Source organism: Ascochyta rabiei, chromosome 10, assembly GCF_004011695.2.
Source record: "Ascochyta rabiei chromosome 10, complete sequence".
NCBI classification, from domain to species: domain Eukaryota; kingdom Fungi; phylum Ascomycota; class Dothideomycetes; order Pleosporales; family Didymellaceae; genus Ascochyta; species Ascochyta rabiei.
In genome coordinates, this window is record NC_082414.1 from 1,445,508 (window position 1) to 1,461,745 (window position 16,238).

Below are 16,238 nucleotides of genomic sequence, written 5' to 3' on the forward strand. Positions count from 1 at the left end.
CGTAGGATAGGAAGTAGAGTTTCGATGATGCTATGTCGATACTGATAGCTTTAGAAGCGAGGGTCGGTATCCTCTTTGTACTCATCGTAGCAGCGGTATGTGCAAGCAAGTACATACCAAGGCCCGACGTCGCCTTCATCCGCTGAGCAATCCATTGCCATACACAGCTAAGCTTTTGCTTGTCAGCTTACACGAAAGCTCGAAGAGTATTAGCTTACAGCCTGAACTGTCACCTCAAATCTGTTGTCACGGTAGAACAGAAAAACATATTAGTAAAGCTACGGAGATTAGCACTCGATGCAGCTCGAAAGGACGTTTTACTCCCTCGATCGTCCGTCTCTCGTTGTCTCGTTGTCTCGGCGTCTCGCTTAGCGTGAAAAGACTTGGGCCAACCGTTGTGCACGATGGTGAAATGCATGGAGCATGGCTGACTAGCGTAGGAGGCCTAAGTAGCCTATGCGTGCGATTTGGTACATTCTACTCCTACAACTGATTTCTAACAATGCAAGAACGCCGGTTCCGCGACGCGATGTCGCATGCAGCAAATGGTAAGGTGCAGGACTTTGTACATGGAAACAGGAAAGATATTGCTTAAAAGCCTGCCGCGAGCATGAGCCCGTAGCCTACAGTGATGATAACAACAAAGGTAACAATTGAGGCAGGAACACCACGGGTGAGAAAGTGCTTGACCTCGAGGTAGCGTTGTCCAGTCCGCTGGTCCTCCATCATGATGGCAGCTACGACACGTTAGATCAAGTTTGATCATCGAAAATGGTGCGAGGACTTACTCATATTCGGGAAGCCGCTCGTAGGTAGACCCATAGCCCCACTTGCCATGAGGACGGCGCCCATGACGAGAAGGTTGGGGTGCGGCTCCGACATGCTCTGGCCAACCTGCTGCACAAGCGGGAGCACAATGAGCGCCGCGACAGTGTGACTGATGAAAGTCGCGATGACCAGGATCAGACCGCAGAAGACAACGAGTACTCCATACAGGCTCATGCCTTCGACGCTGCTGGTGATGGACTCGGCAATAGTGTGCAACAGACCGGACGAGTTGACGGATTTGCCGAGCGCCAAACCACCGGCAGCGAGGATGATGATGGTCCACAAGAAGTTGTTGAAGTCCTCCTTTGTAAGTATGCCAGTGCCAAAGAACAGCACAAGTGGTATGATGGCCACAACGCCCATGTCGCCAAAAATTTCCTCCAGCTGATGGCTTACACACCAAAGAATGATGGTTACGACCGTGACGATGCTGATAAACCACTGAACGCCTGTAAATTTGTCCTTCATGGGTCGGATAGGTACGATTGTAGTGCCTTTGCCTGGCTGGAAGGTAAGAACGAGCAGACCCCAGATCAGAAGGATGGAAATGATGCACACAGGCAACGCGACAAAGAACCAGAGGCCCCATGACGGTTCAGGGTTCATGTTCTGAAGCGCGATGAGGTTCTGCGGTGAGGCAATCGGGGATGCAGCGCCACCAATGTTGGATGCTAGGGCAATACCGAGGAGCAGTGCCTTTGTCATGTTGGAGTCGGCTGGAAGGTTGCGAAGAATAGGCTGACCTGTTAGTATGATTGCGATAGACTTGGGGCTAGTAGCATACCTGGATAATGGAAAAGCACAGTACAGGTGCGGCGACATTGCTGATCCACATGCTAGCGAACATGGCGACGAACATGTTCGTGAGGAGAACCGTCCTTGGCTTTGTCCCGGCCTTACTCAGAACAAAGGTAGCCATCATCTTTGCAATGTTGTACTTTGAGAGGGCGGCTGCGATTGTGAATCCTCCAAGAAGGAGCATGATGACTGGTGTCCACATGGCCGCAAACACGTAGCCAGCTGCCGCCTTGGAGCCCAGTCGTTTGTGCGGTTCAACATCGCTCCGTACAACGTCGAGGGTTACTGCCAGGAACGGTACGAGGAGTGATGTGACGAAGAGTGGAATAGCCTGTGAATGTTAGCATAGGGCAAGCATACAGGAGTTGTTGCGTACCTCAGTTGCCCACAACGCGCTGACGAAGATGACCATAGCTAAGCAGTTCTGCTGCTCTGGCTTCTCCATGATGGGAACCACCAACAATACGACAAACACTGCTATACATGCCACCAGGGTCCAGAATGTCTTGCTGATGAGCCATTGGGGGCACCTGTATCTCCCTATAGGCGTGACCACCTCTTTGATCTCAGAGGCGTTCTCATCTCCCTGGCGTCGTACTCGCCCTGCATTGACGTCGCGGCCGAGCAGAGTCTGTGTGATGCCAATGTTCGCAGCTTGTGCTTTCCTCTCGATGCCGATCATCTCCCTCCAGACTGTGTTGCGCTCCCATACTACATGTTCTCGCAGGTGCAGCCTCAGCTCGCGTTTCGCCTCTGCAACATTGCCCTTGGTGCAGATCTGCGAGTAGGCGTGCTCAACGTGCTCCAACTTCTGCGTCAACTTGTCCATTGTGCTCTGCTGGAACGGGTATGCGGGGTAAACGTATTGGTTGAGGTACTGGCTCTTGAGCTTGCGGTCCAGAATCTTGTCGAACTTCTTCAAGACCTTCTCGAAACCGGTCTTGTTCAGTTGGATGAACGACCGCAGTTCGCAGAGAGAGACGTATACGCTGACGGTGCGCTTCTTCAAGGATACACCCTCGTCGTATAGTGCGGAAAATGCCATGTCATTGTAGTCATCAAAGGCCACGCTTGTTCTGCGCTTCGAGGAGAGACCATCAGAATTGTTGTTCTCGTCTGTTGTGCGTCGTCGCCGACGCTGGCCGTCAGGGCTTTTCTGCCGCAGCCTTGACGTCTCGTTTGCGTCGACGTCTGAGTCGTCGTCGTCGTCATCGTCGTGTCCGTCGCCGGTTGATCGCCCGCTCACTGTGCTCGTTGCGCGCGGTCGGTTGAAGCCAATCTGCTTGAACACGCTAGTGCTGCGTGTCTGCTTCCCGGGCGGCGCATTCTGCTGCTCTTGGTCGAGTTCTTCTTGGCCACGCTCATAGCCTGCCTCATCGTTGATCAGAGCATCCAGCTCTCCGTAGATCTCGGCCTCCTTCAGCTGGTAGAAGGAAGTGACCTTCTCCAGCTCAGCATCGAGCAGATTGGTGAAGGCCTTGTCTGGGTCATCTGCGGCGCCGTTCAGCAGCGGCGACGACTCGGCATCAGTGGCCGCAGTGTTTTTCTGGTTGATTTGTGTTTCAAGACTGTAGATCCTACACAGCGCATTGCTCGTCAGCCTCCTCACCGCCAGGAAACACGCTCCCCAGCTCCGTCACCGGCAAGACGTACTGCTTCTTCAGGTTGCTGTAGGCGACGTAGTGGTTGCTCCAGTCCGGCACCGCGTTGAACTGCAGGCTGTGGGAGAACTTCATCTCGTCGGCCTCGTGAAGCTGCTCGAGCTTCTCCCGTCTTTTGCGCTCTCTGTTGCTCTCGCGCGCCCGAGTCTGGGTCCTTTCTCCCTCGCTGGGCAGGTTGTGGAGCTCAAAGGCTTGTTCGGGCAGGCTGTCGCGGTGGGCTGCAAAGCGGTCCAGGGTGGAGGCTGGGTGTTGAGCGGGACGAAAAGAGCGTCAATGCGGAGCGCAGGTGCGGGAAGACTAGGGCATTCGTGCAGATGATGGTCTGGGTCTGGGTCAGGTGCGAGAGTGAGAGCGGCCTCGGAGTGCAGCCAGAGGGAATTCACGTCGGCGGGGATTGGTGGGTCGTTGGCGTTGCAAATGGCTTCTTCAGCTTTTGGTTGTGACGTGCATCAGAGGCCAAGCACCGTACCCCGTGCGTGGATGATTCGCCGTCCTGGTGCGCGCCCAGCGGCCACACCTCGACGCAGATGGATGCAGATACCTGAGCAAGGCGAGGCCAACCCTGCAGCCCTCACAACAGCCACGTTACCTCTGCTGCTATCGTTCACGACATTTAAGTTGACAAGATTCGCCAACAAGCGGCACACCGCCCGGGCCCTTCCATGTGGAGCCGCGCTAGCTGACCAACTGGCCGACTGAGGTTAGCCAAGTCCACGCACAACCAACGTCATCCATCGCAGCCAGGCTCAAATTTGCGGCTCGACTGGGCTTCTGAAAATCAACGGTTGCGGACGACCGTGTGAGAGCACCAGTAGGCTCCACAGCGGGATGCGATTGGGATCTGATTCGAGTGAAGACACGTCAGACCTCCAATCGGCACGGTGAAGCGTTGCACGAGGCAGGTACCCTCGAAAGCCAGGAAGTGATCTGGGAAGGGGCAGCAACACCAGACTTCTTGCCCAACCTCAAAGATGGATTTGATTCCAAGCAAAAGAACGCGCACTCACGTCGTAGAAAAACAAGGCACGGGGTGGGTGGTGAAAAATCGCGTAGTTATCTGTCGTCAGATGCTGCAACCAAGGCGTCGCATGTGATTTGAAGCGTAAAAGGAGACGGCAGTCTTGTGTTCTTCCTCCCGCGACCCAAATGCCATTGGGTATAGAACGCCGTGCAATGCTGCAACCCAAAAACACTCATGCATAATCGTAGAAATCGGCCAAACAGGTCCTCGTAAATGATTTAGGTCAGGCCAAGTCTTCCTTCACCGCGGCATGTACATGCCGGTCGTCATCATCGCGGATCCGTAGCGGTCGTGGGCCTTCAGCATGTAGCGCAAGAAGGTAAGGGCCTTGAGGTAGACTTTGAGGGCCTTGCGACGGCGCACCTTGTCCGCTTCAAGCACTTTGCGGAGCACGCGCCGAACTGAAGTGGCTTTGGCTGTCGTCATGCGCGCAAATTGGATGACCGTGCCTTTGGCAGTCTTGGTCGTGAGCTCTGGCACACCAATGGATATGTCAGGGATAAAGGCCTCGGGCACATCCTGAGAGGCAGAGTCGATCTTGGTGAGTGCTGGCCTGACTGGTTTAGCTTCGACCTCGACGTCTGATGCATCTTCGAACTCGGCGGCCTCGGTGATGCTGCCCAAGATGGGTTCAAACGCAGGTGACCGTGGGCCGCACGGGTAGTAATCATAGTCGAACGACATGGGACAGGAGAGAGAGGTTCGTGGTTCTTTGTTGTCGCTTGGTGAGGATGGTTGCGGAGAGGAGTGTGGGTGAGAGCTGCGTACGGAGGAAGGCTGGTTCGCGGGTTCGCGGGTTCGAGGTGAGGGCGACGTGGATAGAGAGTCGACGAGCCAAGCAAGCACAGATGGGGTTTGAGTAGTGAAGGGGACGGCAACCGTTTGCCGTCCAGATGCGGAAGGTACGCGAAAGTCGCACCTTGGCGGTGAAAAGAGCATCATCATGCACAAGTGAAGTGCTACCAGCCAGCGATCCACAACCACATGGGCGGTTGTCTGAGAACAAAGGGGAGGAAGGGGACGGCCAAATGAAAAACCGGACAAGGGAAGGTCGGTGGGTATATACGTAGATACTACGGGCCACCCCCGCATACAAAGGGCGCGTAGCGGGCCAAAGACCCTTCTTCTAGCATAGTCGTGACTGCGATCGTGTGGACAAGGGACATTTGCCTAGGGACAGCACACAGCCGCACGCGACGTCCGCATTCCTCAGTCGTCCACGCGTCTCAGCCACGTTGGCTCGAGGTAACCGGTGGCGTGAGCTGAGTTGTATTGACAGCGAACGCGCCTCCAGATTGCGTGGAGCATGGGAGAAGACGCACTCGACGAGCGCTACGGTTGTGATGAAGCCCCACGATGTTGCCTTGTTGCGTGTGGGGAATCGATCGAGATCCATGGCATTTTAGACAGGAGCCCGCGCTCTGTGCCAGACGCGCTATGCGGTCCTAATGGCTTCTCATTGGTAAACGCGTTGCAGCCCGACGCAACTGAACACCGTAATGGCAACGGCAAGGCAACGGCAACGGCCAAGGATTTCAGCCCATCACCCATCACAAGACTTCTCTCGCTTCTCAGCTTACAGTGGCAGGGGTGCTCACGCTGCTTCCTTCACTTGCCGCCTCGCCGCCAATTGTAGCAGCGTGCGACATGCTCGGCCTGCGCCTTCGCCCTGCACACGTCACGCGAGGTGCATAGCAAATACCCGTGGTAGCTGCCTCATTGTCATGCTGTGCGCTGCGCATCTAAGGTGAGGTACATGCACCCAGGTACCTGCTGAGCTACATCGCTCCATCGCTCCCCCGCTCGAGCGTCTCATCCGCCTTGCTGGAAAGCGGAGTCGTCGTACGAGACGGTTGATCAAGACACTCACTCCGACACTGACCTTGCTGCTCCTGTCATCTCCTCTCTCCCACCCGTCCCGTCCATCTCCTTGTCTTTTTCTACCAACGCTTCTGCTTCTTCACCAACGCGTACCCCGCCCTCTCAGGAAACACCTGCGCCAACATGGCTCGCTACACCAGGAAACAGATCGTCACCTTCATCAGCATCGTATACCTCGTCTTTGCGACCGCCATGGCAGGGTAAGCTGCTCGTGATGCCGCGCCGTCGTCTGCTCACTTTGCCAGATACGCAAGCTCTCGCGCCAACCGCCTCTCTGTGCCCATCTCTGATACCCTCACCGGCTTCACGACCGCTCTTCCCGTCATTTCTGGCCTTCTCCTCGAGTGCGGTTACGATCTCACGCGTCGCAAAGAGCGCCGTGCCCACATGGAGCGGGGTGAAATCCAGCGCCCGCCATTCGTCATCGTCGCCAACTTCTTCATCTTCATCTACTCAACCGTCGTTATTACGCTGCTGGGCACGCATGCAGCCCCACCCTCGGAGCTGGACTGTGGACTGCGACGGCAATGGCAAACCCTCTTCAGGCACAAAGATTCAAGTGCAATCCGGACAATCCAAGACCAGTACAACTGTTGCGGCTTCGCCAACTCAAAAGACATGGCCTGGCCGTTCCCAGACAAGAGCCACAAGCCTGACTCTTGCCAAGAGTCGTTCGGACGGACCAACGGCTGCATGGGATCGTGGAAGGCTGAAGAGCAGCATATTGCGGGCTTGTTGATGGGAGTCGTGGGTTTGGTGGCAGTATGGGCGGTGGGTGCTTTCGAAGCCAGCATTGCACTTCAAATACTGATTTGTTTTAGTTCGCCATCATTGCCATTCCCACGCAACGCGAGACTTGGTTGCACAAGATCGCCCCAGAACGAGTATCGGAATTCATCGCCGCCGAAGAGCACGGCAGCACTGGCGAACGACGCCGCATCAATTACTTGCCGGACACCAATCGCTACTCAGACCGCTTTCAGGAGGACGATGACGAGACAACTCCACTAAGCCCTGAGAATCGACGCGCCCTTGAGACTGGCAATGCTCAAGTCGGGACAGGTTTGCCAGGCAATGTGGCCATGGACGCTCCAGCGACCGAGGAGTGGGCAAGGGCCTAAAAACAACACAGTTCGATCTAAAAGTCCACATCTGGACTCACTTCACGGTCTACAATTGCCGTGTCTGGCGTTTCACAAAACATCAATTAGAAGGGCGTTTATAGGCGCTCCACTCGCTTGGTAGGCTACAGAGTAAGTAGCTCATAATTGACTTGATTTGACCAGACGCTCCGCCACGTATCCTTGCTCTACAATACGTCCGGTTTTCGTACATTCTCAGCGTTCCCATCGTCACTAAGCTGCTCACCACCTCAATCCTTCTTTCCCCCACCACCCGTGATCTTCCTCCCAAGCCAGTCCACAACCCCCAAGGCCCCCTTCTTCGCTTTCTCCTTGTACGTCTTCGTCATCCGCGCCTCCTCTTCCTTATCCAGATCAGCCATGGTCTTCATCTTGCCAGCAGGCACAAACCGTTCTAGCGTCGAGTCAGTCACAGACGTTGTGGCAGCGTGGCCGTATTGCGTACGCTGCAGCTCGGCCGTCTTGAGAGACGATCCAGAGCGTGTGCAGGGGTCTGGGGAGCGGTAGGGTGCAGGCGTAGCGCCAAAGGAGACGCGGCGGGGCATGGTGGTGGGGTCGGAGCGCAGTGAAGAAGTCATTCTGTTCTCGAATACGCGTTGGAGAGAGTGTATGCGGTTGCCGTGGTCTTTGGAATCCGGTCTGCTTCAAGGTTCAAGCGGACCAGGGTTTGTTATATTTTATAGGGCCGCGAAGCATCGTGTATACACACCATTGACGTCTCCCCGTGGAGTGGTGAAAAAGGAGGCGTGGACCTTGTCCACTCACAGTGCCCGTGTGGGTGTCAATGGAGGCGAGGTGAATGACGTTACGCGATGTGGATGTTGGGTTGGGAAGGCACGTGTATGGTTGAGAAGCCCGACGAGCGAGCACTGAAGCATGCTTTGATGATGGAAAGAAACATAGCTGCAAGTGGTTAACAGTCACAGTCACAGTCACAGTCACAGTCACAGTCACAGTCACAGTCAGCGAGTCTCCTGCCAATATGAATCGAAAGGGATTCCATTTATTTCCCGCGCTCTAAACCACACACAAACACACACACACACATCCTCCTCAACCATCCCACAACCCTACGTCTTCGAAACAGCCGCAGTGAGTTTCCGAGACAGGTTCTTCACCGCCTTGATCACCTTACTCTCCCTCTTCTGCTCCAACCGCGCATCGTCTTCACCAGTCTGCGTCGTCATACTGTGGCAATCATCATCAAAAGGCTCCGTTTCCAGCGTCTGCACACGCTCAAACGGAAACGGGGGTAACGGCTTGAACGTCCACGACGGCGGCTGTCCGTAGATGCACTTACCAGCAGCGCCTGTGTCGCGGTAGGGTATGTGAGGCTTGTGCGACTCCATGGTAGTGGATTGCTGCGATCGAGGGGCAGAGGAGAGTGTAGTAGAGGGCATAGTTTTGGTCGGTTGGTATTCTGGGGGGATGTAGCTGTAGGTTGCCATTGGTAATCTCTGTTGTCTTGCTTCTGGTTTGTTTTGGTTCTTGGGGGGAGAGGAAGAGAGTGGAGATCGAGGCTTTGTATATTCTGGTGTCGCCCGGAGCTTGTGCACGATGTGGTTGATGAGACAATGGCTCTGTGTGACTCTAATTTAGAGTTGTTTCAGGCTTCTCCGTGTGTTGAGATCGAGCTTAGATAGTTCATTGTCTTGGAAAGTAAACGATGATTCGAGAGACATGTAAGCATTGATTCCGATCGTCTGAAGTCTAAAAGTGAAATTAGGAGAAAGGAGATAGAGAATACGTGCATTAATTCGATCCAAAGTATGCATACAACAATGCCTAATAATACTACAGATGCTTGGCGGAGGGTATTTGTGTCATTGGCTTATGTTCCCACTGTGCATGCTCACCATGATCAAAATGGAGTGTAATGCGGCTCTACTAATATAAAGACTTTTTAGTGCTCTTTCTGAGAATACAGTGGTCACTGTCGCACTGGCCGGTTAGTTTGCATTCTTTTGTTGGTTAAGATTACTCTCTTTGTTTAGGGGATTCTGTATCAGTGGAGGCTGAGGTGAATATACCACCAGAGCTTAGCGCTAATCGCATTAGGTAAGAGCTCTTGGCCAGAGACCGGTTTGAATCCGCGGTGGTGCGATCAGATAGAGTTTGTTCAACTCTCGTTGGTAGATAGAACAGCAGATTGAGGGATCTTCGCCTGAAGAAGAGCCTGCCCTGAAGAATCGCATCTCGCTCGTATCGATGAGATGCGTGAAATTACAGCCTTTGTCGTTGATTCTGAGAGGCGGACCATAAGTCACAGAAGCAGACATAGCGGTAGGTCAGGTCCTGTGCTAGTAAGAGCTCACGAAGATTAACACCTGTCCCATGTATAAATCGTGCACCACACTCTCTTTCTTTCTTCAATGCTAGCCTGAGTACCTCTTAATGGTTGCTGATGGAGATCTATGGCCTGTGCTGTTTGTATCGTTGCGCCCAGCAGTGCGAACGACAGATTTGGGTTTCCGTGGTACACACAGTAAGAGCCTAGAAGAATGCACGCTTGTACAGAAGCAACTGAAGTTTGATCCATCAGTCCTGTAAGCTGTTTCTCTGTGACTTTTAATAGTGCGAGCGACCAGCTGTGCCAGCCCTCACCTGGAAATTGCATGTCAATCCTGCTCTTACGAGATTTGTACCATGCGCCCATACCGAGCACTACAAACAGCAAAAGAAGGAATGATTTTTGCGAAGGAAAGGCGAGACCACCCTGGATAGAATCGAATGCAGGCCGGAACCTAGGTTCGTAGATAACCTGTGAGAACCAATGTACAGAGTCAAAGCATTCCTCAAAGAGAGCTTGCATGACTTCCAACGTTGGTAGGGAATATCCAAGAATCGAAGCAATAGGTCGTCTCTGGGTACGGTCAGAACGAAGACCAGGGTTCTGGATGTAGAAATTTCCTCCTGGAAACGCGGACGTTGTTCGCTTCAATGGAGGTTGATTGCCCAGTTGGTAAATTCTCTGCGTGATACCCATAGCAGAGTCTGCTTCACCCTCTGCAATGCTGGGCCGACGGCTCTCTTCATAAGCAGAAGTCTCAGATCGGTGGGATCAGTCGTTTAATCCAGATGCACACCTGCATCTTCCTGGGGTGCTTCGGGTTGGTCCCGAGGCGCTTCGGTATCGTCCCGAGATGATTCATGTGACGGAGGTTGTGTCCGTCGCCTTTTAGACGCGAGAACAGGCGTGTCTACGTTGCTGTTTGAGCAGTCGGTGTTAGTGCGGACACAGAGCGAGCATGTTCGGAAAGGGTCGCACTTATGGTTTTCCTAGCGAACTGCGCGTGTTGCGGTGGAGAAGGGGCTCTTATTGCGACGACATCGATCACACGCGTTACTTACCCTGGTCAGAAGCTGTCGAGCGACTGAAGTGTTGTGTATCGATGAATATTGTCATTGTTAAGAGCGAATGCGATGCGAAAGACGTCAAGACCTCGGCAGTGCCTGCTCACAAAGATATCAGTCATCACGCTAAGTGCAGGAGCAATTCACCTCAACCAGCAGCGACCTCACCGCGTTGAATAGTATGATTAGACTGCAAACGGTAATTCTGCAGCAATTATTACACGGAAGTTCTCGTATATGAGATAAACACGAGTGAAAATTGCTGCAAAAGAAATTACGTTCACCATACTGGGAAGCTCACTACCACAATCTCCTGATATTTGCTACAATACCAATTATCGACACTTCTCTCTTCCAGATCCTACACTCGCTGATTACTTGTTGTTTTATCATGAGAATGCTTTGCCAATTCACTTCCTACGCCGTGTTGCAATATCGCAGCCGCAGTGGGCACAGCTCTCTCCAAGTTCTCTGTGATGAAGTGACCGATGATTGCTTCAAGGCTCGATCGACGTTCCACCAGAGAGCCCACTATCGCTTCATATTTTCCTTTGTCAGTATCTAACGCAGTTACAGCTGGACTGTTAGCCTGAGTCTGAACATAATCAAGCGCACTCTTTTGAGGATACAGAGCTTCGTTGGCCACGCCTTCTTCGTGTTCGAACTTCCAGGCTCTTGTCGCTTGGTAGTAATCTGAGATCGTCGCGACTGGTCGATGCGCTTGAATACTTCTATCGACTAGGTTTGTTGGTGCAGCTTCAGGTGTCGATTTTGTATGCAGAACTGAGGCAGGAATGGCTGAAGCAAGTGTTCGGAGATATTCTTCCTCTTCCTCGTCTACAGCAACGTCCCTAGAGGGTAAGTCTTTTGGGAGCTGTATCATCCCATACGATTCCATGTAGAACCTATTATTCAGAACCCTTGAGTTGGCTTCAACCGCATCGAAGGGCGCAGATGTTGGATAGCTTTCCTCCGACGGGAACATATCCGGTTGCTCGTCACCGAAGTGGAGCTCGCGATGCTCTGGTCTTCCTGTGTAGTAGTCTATCGGGCAAAGAGGCAATGCATCTGGGGGCACAGGATCCGGATTCGTTACATACCAAGTTATTTTTCCTGGAGGTTCTGTCTCATGCATTGGTAGCAGGTGCGCCAAGGGTTTGCTATGATGACTTCGTCGAGAATGCAAAGATGATGGAGGGCTGAGGCGACGATGCTGGGAAAGCACAATCGGAGGCTGAGTTGTTGATTCACGAGAAGGTTGCAACCTTGATGGCGGCACGATTAAAGGCCATTGCTGGTGACCAGTATGGCGCGGATCAGTTGAAGGATCGTCGCGTTGAAGATTTTGTGAGCTTGTTCCAGAATATTCGAATGCGACTGAGCCTTTGTACACCCCTCCATCGATGCATTGGCTAGATCTGTTGTTCTCTCCAGTACTGACTCCCTGCGGGGCCGTCGACGGGAAAATTTGCGATTGTCCATTATCCGATAGTCCTGGAGCATACGCACGATACTGACTCTGATCACTAACAGCCGCACGCTGTGTTTGCTCGAGGCCACCCTGTCGTCTTTGCCGAAAATGCTCTCGTTCTGGACGTTGACGTTTATTTGGTCGACCACATGCCAACGGCGGCACATTCGCCGATGAATCTCGAGATAGCTGTTGATCGCGGGGTGCGAACATCCCAGGGCGCTCGTTCTCTAAAGGCATTTCTACGATGGGTCGTTGGTGATCTCAATCGGCCCAAAGGAGTGATAACGAATGCAGTGATATAGCGAGAGGGACTTCAAGCAAACCATGAGATCTTCTGGAAAAGACAAACGTAAAGGATCCATTGTTTCCCTACCGTATGATGACAGTAGAGAAGTGACGTGGTGAATGGTTTGTTACATTGCAGTCGGACATAACGATAGGACTCTCACGTGGTCAGAATGCGAGCAGCTTCCTGATACTGTGTGAATGTTTCAGTGGGCAGTAACGCGTAATCTACTTGATGCTAGAATATCGTGTAAGCCTGTTAGCCTTGATTCCAAAAAGTTATTGACCCTTGCAATGTACGGGGATCCTTCGTTGCGGACCGTGTTCATTTTTACGCCGCTGCGCGGCGCAGCGAAGCCACCGGCGCTTAACATATCTTCATCAATACCTCACCTCCTACACCGCAGCAGTAACCCGCACACCCTTTCAGTATGGCTGCCCGTCTAAGAGCTATTCTTGGTCAATTGACACCGTTCACTACAACTGCATCTACAGCACAGTCTGTCCTCATGAGCGAGTTGCTAGCGGGAGTTCACAGCAGCGCAATCCCAAAACTCGGCGCCACGAACAACCTGGTTGAATGGACACAGGACCTTGCGAAAGATACACTGCATCAGATGACTGCTGTTGTCCAAAATCCACACGACACATTTAGTCCTGTTTTCCGCGAAGCCTACAAGAAGGCTCTGGGAGGCACGCAGATGATCGAAGGATTCACCAAAGACCATCCCTTGTTCTCTCTCGTTGTTGCTCTTGGTGTGTTGTACATCATGGCTCCGTGGGTCCTCCAGCTATTAGGCTTTACGTCAAAGGGCCCTGCTCTTGGTGCGCTACCCTTCCCAAAGCTCTTTAAACCCCACAGCTGACCCAAAAGGTTCATTTGCTGCATCATGGGAATCTACTTACGGTGGTTTTGTGCCGGCAAATACCCTCTTCTCTTACTTGCAGCACCTGAGGATGACAGTGTTAGTGTAGATAGCTCCTTGCGACTGATAAAGGAGACATGAGTCATTTTGGAACACCCTAAGCTTTCAGAGCTGTTGGATGTTCAATTTGGATGGGCAGGCTGGCGTGTGTACTGGGCTGGTCAGAAACTCGGAAATACGCGAGGCACATCTCGTGGGTAATGCAGCTTGATTTGAACGTGTAGCATGGAAATGGATGGAAATAGCGTACAATGCCTTCAGTGCTCCTTACTCACTGCCTCAGAAAAGGATCTCCAAGAGTCTGACAATGAAATTGACGCAGATCTCAGTCAAACGGTCATGATGGTACTACACGACACTGTACAATTTCTTTCCTATGAAGAAGGCAAGGGCGACGGCGTGCGGAATTTGATTCGCAGTGGTCGCTTGTTTGCTCACCTTCGCTTTTACTGTGCGGCGCAGCAAAAGCCACAGCGCTTAACCTACCACCTTATCAACCAGCCTTACCGACACAATACCTACCTCACAACGAGCACTGCATTACACAGAATGGCAGCTCTCATCACCGCTATCATCGACTGCATCATGTGCACTTCGCCGGAAGACCCGATCTACCCAGACGAGAAACAGGCGCTCAACTGCAGCTCTGACGTCCGCCAACTTGACGAAGTCGCCAGAAATGTCGTCAGCACCATACTCCGTGCCAATAAGGCCGGTACGGAACTGAGAGCGGAGCTTGACGTTATCGTCGGCCCGTACGGATGGAAGGAGTATCTAGCCGAGAAGGTACTGGAGAAGCTAGGTGCTGCCCTGCAAGGCGCGCATGACAAACTCGGCCCTGCGATCCGCGATGCCTACCACAAAGCATGGAACGTTGCGAATGATATCGAAGGCTTCGTCATCCAGCATCCGGTCATGTGCACCATTATCGCGCTCGGCGTGCTTGTCATCATCGCACCGTGGGTGGTTGAATCGTTGGGCTTTGCCGAGCTGGGGCCTATGGAAGGTACGTACCGTGTACCGAGCGTTGTAAGATTAAGCTCGGTGCGGAGCTAAAACTGTCACATTAGGCTCCTTCGCATCGTGGTGGCAGTCAACATACAGCGGTTTGGTGCCCAAGGGTTCGCTGTTTTCTTTTTTTCCAACGCTTGGGCATGGTATGGCTGCGGCATTGACCGACTGATGGCATGTCCTTTAGGGGTGCTGTATCGTACGACGGTGCGCGCGGAGGCGGGAGATGGAACGAACGGACATCAATCAAGTTAAGGCTGAACATAAAGCCAATTTATTGTCCTTGGAAGGTTGATTGATTAATTGATATTAAATTACGTCGTGTAAAACAGTTTACTTCCGCCTCCCAGGGGGCACTTTTGACGCCTGTAAATGTGGGGGGTCTATAGTCCGGCCGCAAAACTTCGCTATATGCCCAAACATCTACGTTATAGTCTTAGCTAGAAAAGGCTGTGAATGCTTAACAGGCTCTCTTTTGAGCTAGCTATTGCCTAAGAAACCTGTGCTGTACAGGGCTTAAGAGGTAGGTCAGCGTTTGGATACGATGAAATCGCACACAAACAAGATAACTAAAGGGCGCTAAGCCTGCAGTCTGCTAAGAACAAATGCCAAGACGATAGCAAGTGTATCAAATTAAGTAGGAAGTAGTGTGACAGATAAGAGGCAGAAAAAGAAACAAAAACGGAAACAAACCCCAGCAGGACTCAGGCCCGCTGTCCTCGGAAGATAAATGCTGGGCTATACGTCTCCTCATGGCATTGTCTACTGTGGTATGTCCCATAAGTTTTGTTAGTACGACAGGGGTTGTTCCGAAGGTTGCCGAATAGCTCTATTATCTATATAACACCGAATCCCACCTAATTTTGTATATAATACTATGCTGATTAATTTTCCCACACACAACGTCTCCTTGTTAAATGTCATCTCAGCCATCTACCCCTCCCCACTACAGTAAGCACCTTACTCTCGCAAGGCGTGGGACTCAATTACTCCTGAGTTGCTTGCTAAGGTAGTAGGTACAATAAAGGATTGTTGCCAGGCAGTAATTTACGCTCAGGGTCACACAAAATACTAGAATGTGTATGTAAAGTATGACTATATCACACTTAATAAAACAGCCAAACATCCCTGTTCCGGCGCTCTACTAACAGAACTTATGGGACACACCACAGTGTACCAGCGAATCGGGCGCTTACCGAGCGGGCTATTGCTATGGTCTCCGGCGAAAGCAGAGTCCCATGGCCAGTGCGGTGGGTCTTGTGCGGAAGCACCTATTAATATTTATAACAAGCGCGCACGGATGCTGTTACAAATAACAAAGAGAGAAGATGTCCGCTAATTGGTGTAAAGCCAAGAAAACTTCAGAAGTCGGACTTGCTAAGCCTCTGCTTTTCCTCCACATTGCACTGGCCATGGGACTCTACTTTTGCCAGAGACCATAGTACGAACGGACGTTAGAGAATAGGGGGATTCATCGAATCAATAGGCATCTGCTAGGATTTTCTCATCCGCTGTGTTCCTTGTCAGCATCCTAGCGCCGATCACAGCAATTCAGGATCCGATGTGTTCAAAAATGCAAGATAGGAGACGAGATGAGATTGATGGGATCCCTGCCTCGTACAGCAACGATGACATCACTGCAATGCGGGCTAGAGATCGACATCACGACAGGCAGCTACGTTTCAAGAAGCGCCGTTCATGTTTCAGGGAATGCGGGAAGATCCTTGCGTGTTGTGGGTGAAATGGAGAAATGAAGGCGATGTAGAAATGTGTAGAAGTGTTGATCTTTAACGGTGTGGACGTGTCGTGTGGAGCTGACAGAAACGCGTAGATCCCTGCTTAGCGCCGAGTCAGTGA

The 16,238-nt window shown here is 52.2% G+C and overlaps 7 protein-coding genes across 9 annotated transcripts, besides 8 other annotated features; 3 read left to right on the forward strand and 4 right to left on the reverse strand.

Moving 5' to 3' along the window:
* Nucleotides 1–591: 591 nt before the first annotated feature.
* On the reverse strand, nucleotides 592–3,362 carry EKO05_0006596 (low-affinity phosphate transporter; the record flags this gene model as incomplete). The annotated part of the gene is made up of 5 exons (XM_038940559.2): nucleotides 592–737; nucleotides 789–1,566; nucleotides 1,613–1,957; nucleotides 2,003–3,203; nucleotides 3,280–3,362. The coding sequence occupies 5 exons, from the start codon at nucleotides 3,360–3,362 to the stop codon at nucleotides 592–594; spliced, it is 2,553 nt and encodes an 850-aa protein (XP_038798091.2).
* Nucleotides 2,798–2,855: a tandem repeat.
* Nucleotides 3,363–4,548: 1,186 nt separating the features above from the next.
* Nucleotides 4,549–5,400, reverse strand: EKO05_0006597 (uncharacterized protein; the record flags this gene model as incomplete). Its single annotated transcript, XM_038946156.2, has 1 exon — nucleotides 4,549–5,400. The coding sequence occupies one exon, from the start codon at nucleotides 5,398–5,400 to the stop codon at nucleotides 4,549–4,551; it is 852 nt and encodes a 283-aa protein (XP_038798092.2).
* A 391-nt stretch (nucleotides 5,401–5,791) lies between these two features.
* Nucleotides 5,792–5,835: a tandem repeat.
* A 477-nt stretch (nucleotides 5,836–6,312) lies between these two features.
* EKO05_0006598 (uncharacterized protein) lies at nucleotides 6,313–7,310 on the forward strand (the record flags this gene model as incomplete). The annotated part of the gene is made up of 3 exons (XM_038940624.1): nucleotides 6,313–6,389; nucleotides 6,435–6,960; nucleotides 7,011–7,310. 3 exons carry the CDS (start codon nucleotides 6,313–6,315, stop codon nucleotides 7,308–7,310), a joined length of 903 nt encoding a protein of 300 aa, XP_038798093.1.
* Nucleotides 7,311–7,561: 251 nt separating this feature from the next.
* On the reverse strand, nucleotides 7,562–7,876 carry EKO05_0006599 (uncharacterized protein; the record flags this gene model as incomplete). Of its 2 annotated transcripts, none has more annotated exons than XM_059636834.1 (2): nucleotides 7,562–7,725; nucleotides 7,777–7,876. In XM_059636834.1, the coding sequence occupies 2 exons, from the start codon at nucleotides 7,874–7,876 to the stop codon at nucleotides 7,562–7,564; spliced, it is 264 nt and encodes an 87-aa protein (XP_059492817.1). The 2 variants fall into 2 exon arrangements, with proteins under 2 accessions (XP_059492817.1, XP_059492816.1); XM_059636833.1 differs by having other exon boundaries at nucleotides 7,562–7,675; nucleotides 7,722–7,876.
* Nucleotides 7,877–8,247: 371 nt separating this feature from the next.
* Nucleotides 8,248–8,296: a tandem repeat.
* Nucleotides 8,297–8,354: 58 nt separating this feature from the next.
* Nucleotides 8,355–8,378: a tandem repeat.
* A 23-nt stretch (nucleotides 8,379–8,401) lies between these two features.
* Nucleotides 8,402–8,779, reverse strand: EKO05_0006600 (uncharacterized protein; the record flags this gene model as incomplete). The annotated part of the gene is made up of 1 exon (XM_038946158.1): nucleotides 8,402–8,779. The coding sequence occupies one exon, from the start codon at nucleotides 8,777–8,779 to the stop codon at nucleotides 8,402–8,404; it is 378 nt and encodes a 125-aa protein (XP_038798095.1).
* Nucleotides 8,780–12,875: 4,096 nt separating this feature from the next.
* Nucleotides 12,876–13,419, forward strand: EKO05_0006601 (uncharacterized protein; the record flags this gene model as incomplete). 2 transcript variants are annotated; one of them, XM_038940428.2, is made up of 2 exons in its annotated part: nucleotides 12,876–13,269; nucleotides 13,319–13,419. In XM_038940428.2, the coding sequence occupies 2 exons, from the start codon at nucleotides 12,876–12,878 to the stop codon at nucleotides 13,417–13,419; spliced, it is 495 nt and encodes a 164-aa protein (XP_038798097.2). The 2 variants fall into 2 exon arrangements, with proteins under 2 accessions (XP_038798097.2, XP_059492818.1); XM_059636835.1 differs by having other exon boundaries at nucleotides 12,876–13,419.
* A 500-nt stretch (nucleotides 13,420–13,919) lies between these two features.
* On the forward strand, nucleotides 13,920–14,553 carry EKO05_0006602 (uncharacterized protein; the record flags this gene model as incomplete). Its single annotated transcript, XM_059636836.1, has 2 exons — nucleotides 13,920–14,376; nucleotides 14,441–14,553. 2 exons carry the CDS (start codon nucleotides 13,920–13,922, stop codon nucleotides 14,551–14,553), a joined length of 570 nt encoding a protein of 189 aa, XP_059492819.1.
* Nucleotides 14,554–15,033: 480 nt separating this feature from the next.
* Nucleotides 15,034–15,071: a tandem repeat.
* A 131-nt stretch (nucleotides 15,072–15,202) lies between these two features.
* Nucleotides 15,203–15,261: a dispersed repeat.
* Nucleotides 15,262–15,352: 91 nt separating this feature from the next.
* Nucleotides 15,353–15,554: a mobile genetic element.
* A 35-nt stretch (nucleotides 15,555–15,589) lies between these two features.
* Nucleotides 15,590–15,823: a dispersed repeat.
* The last annotated feature ends 415 nt before the right edge of the window (nucleotides 15,824–16,238 follow it).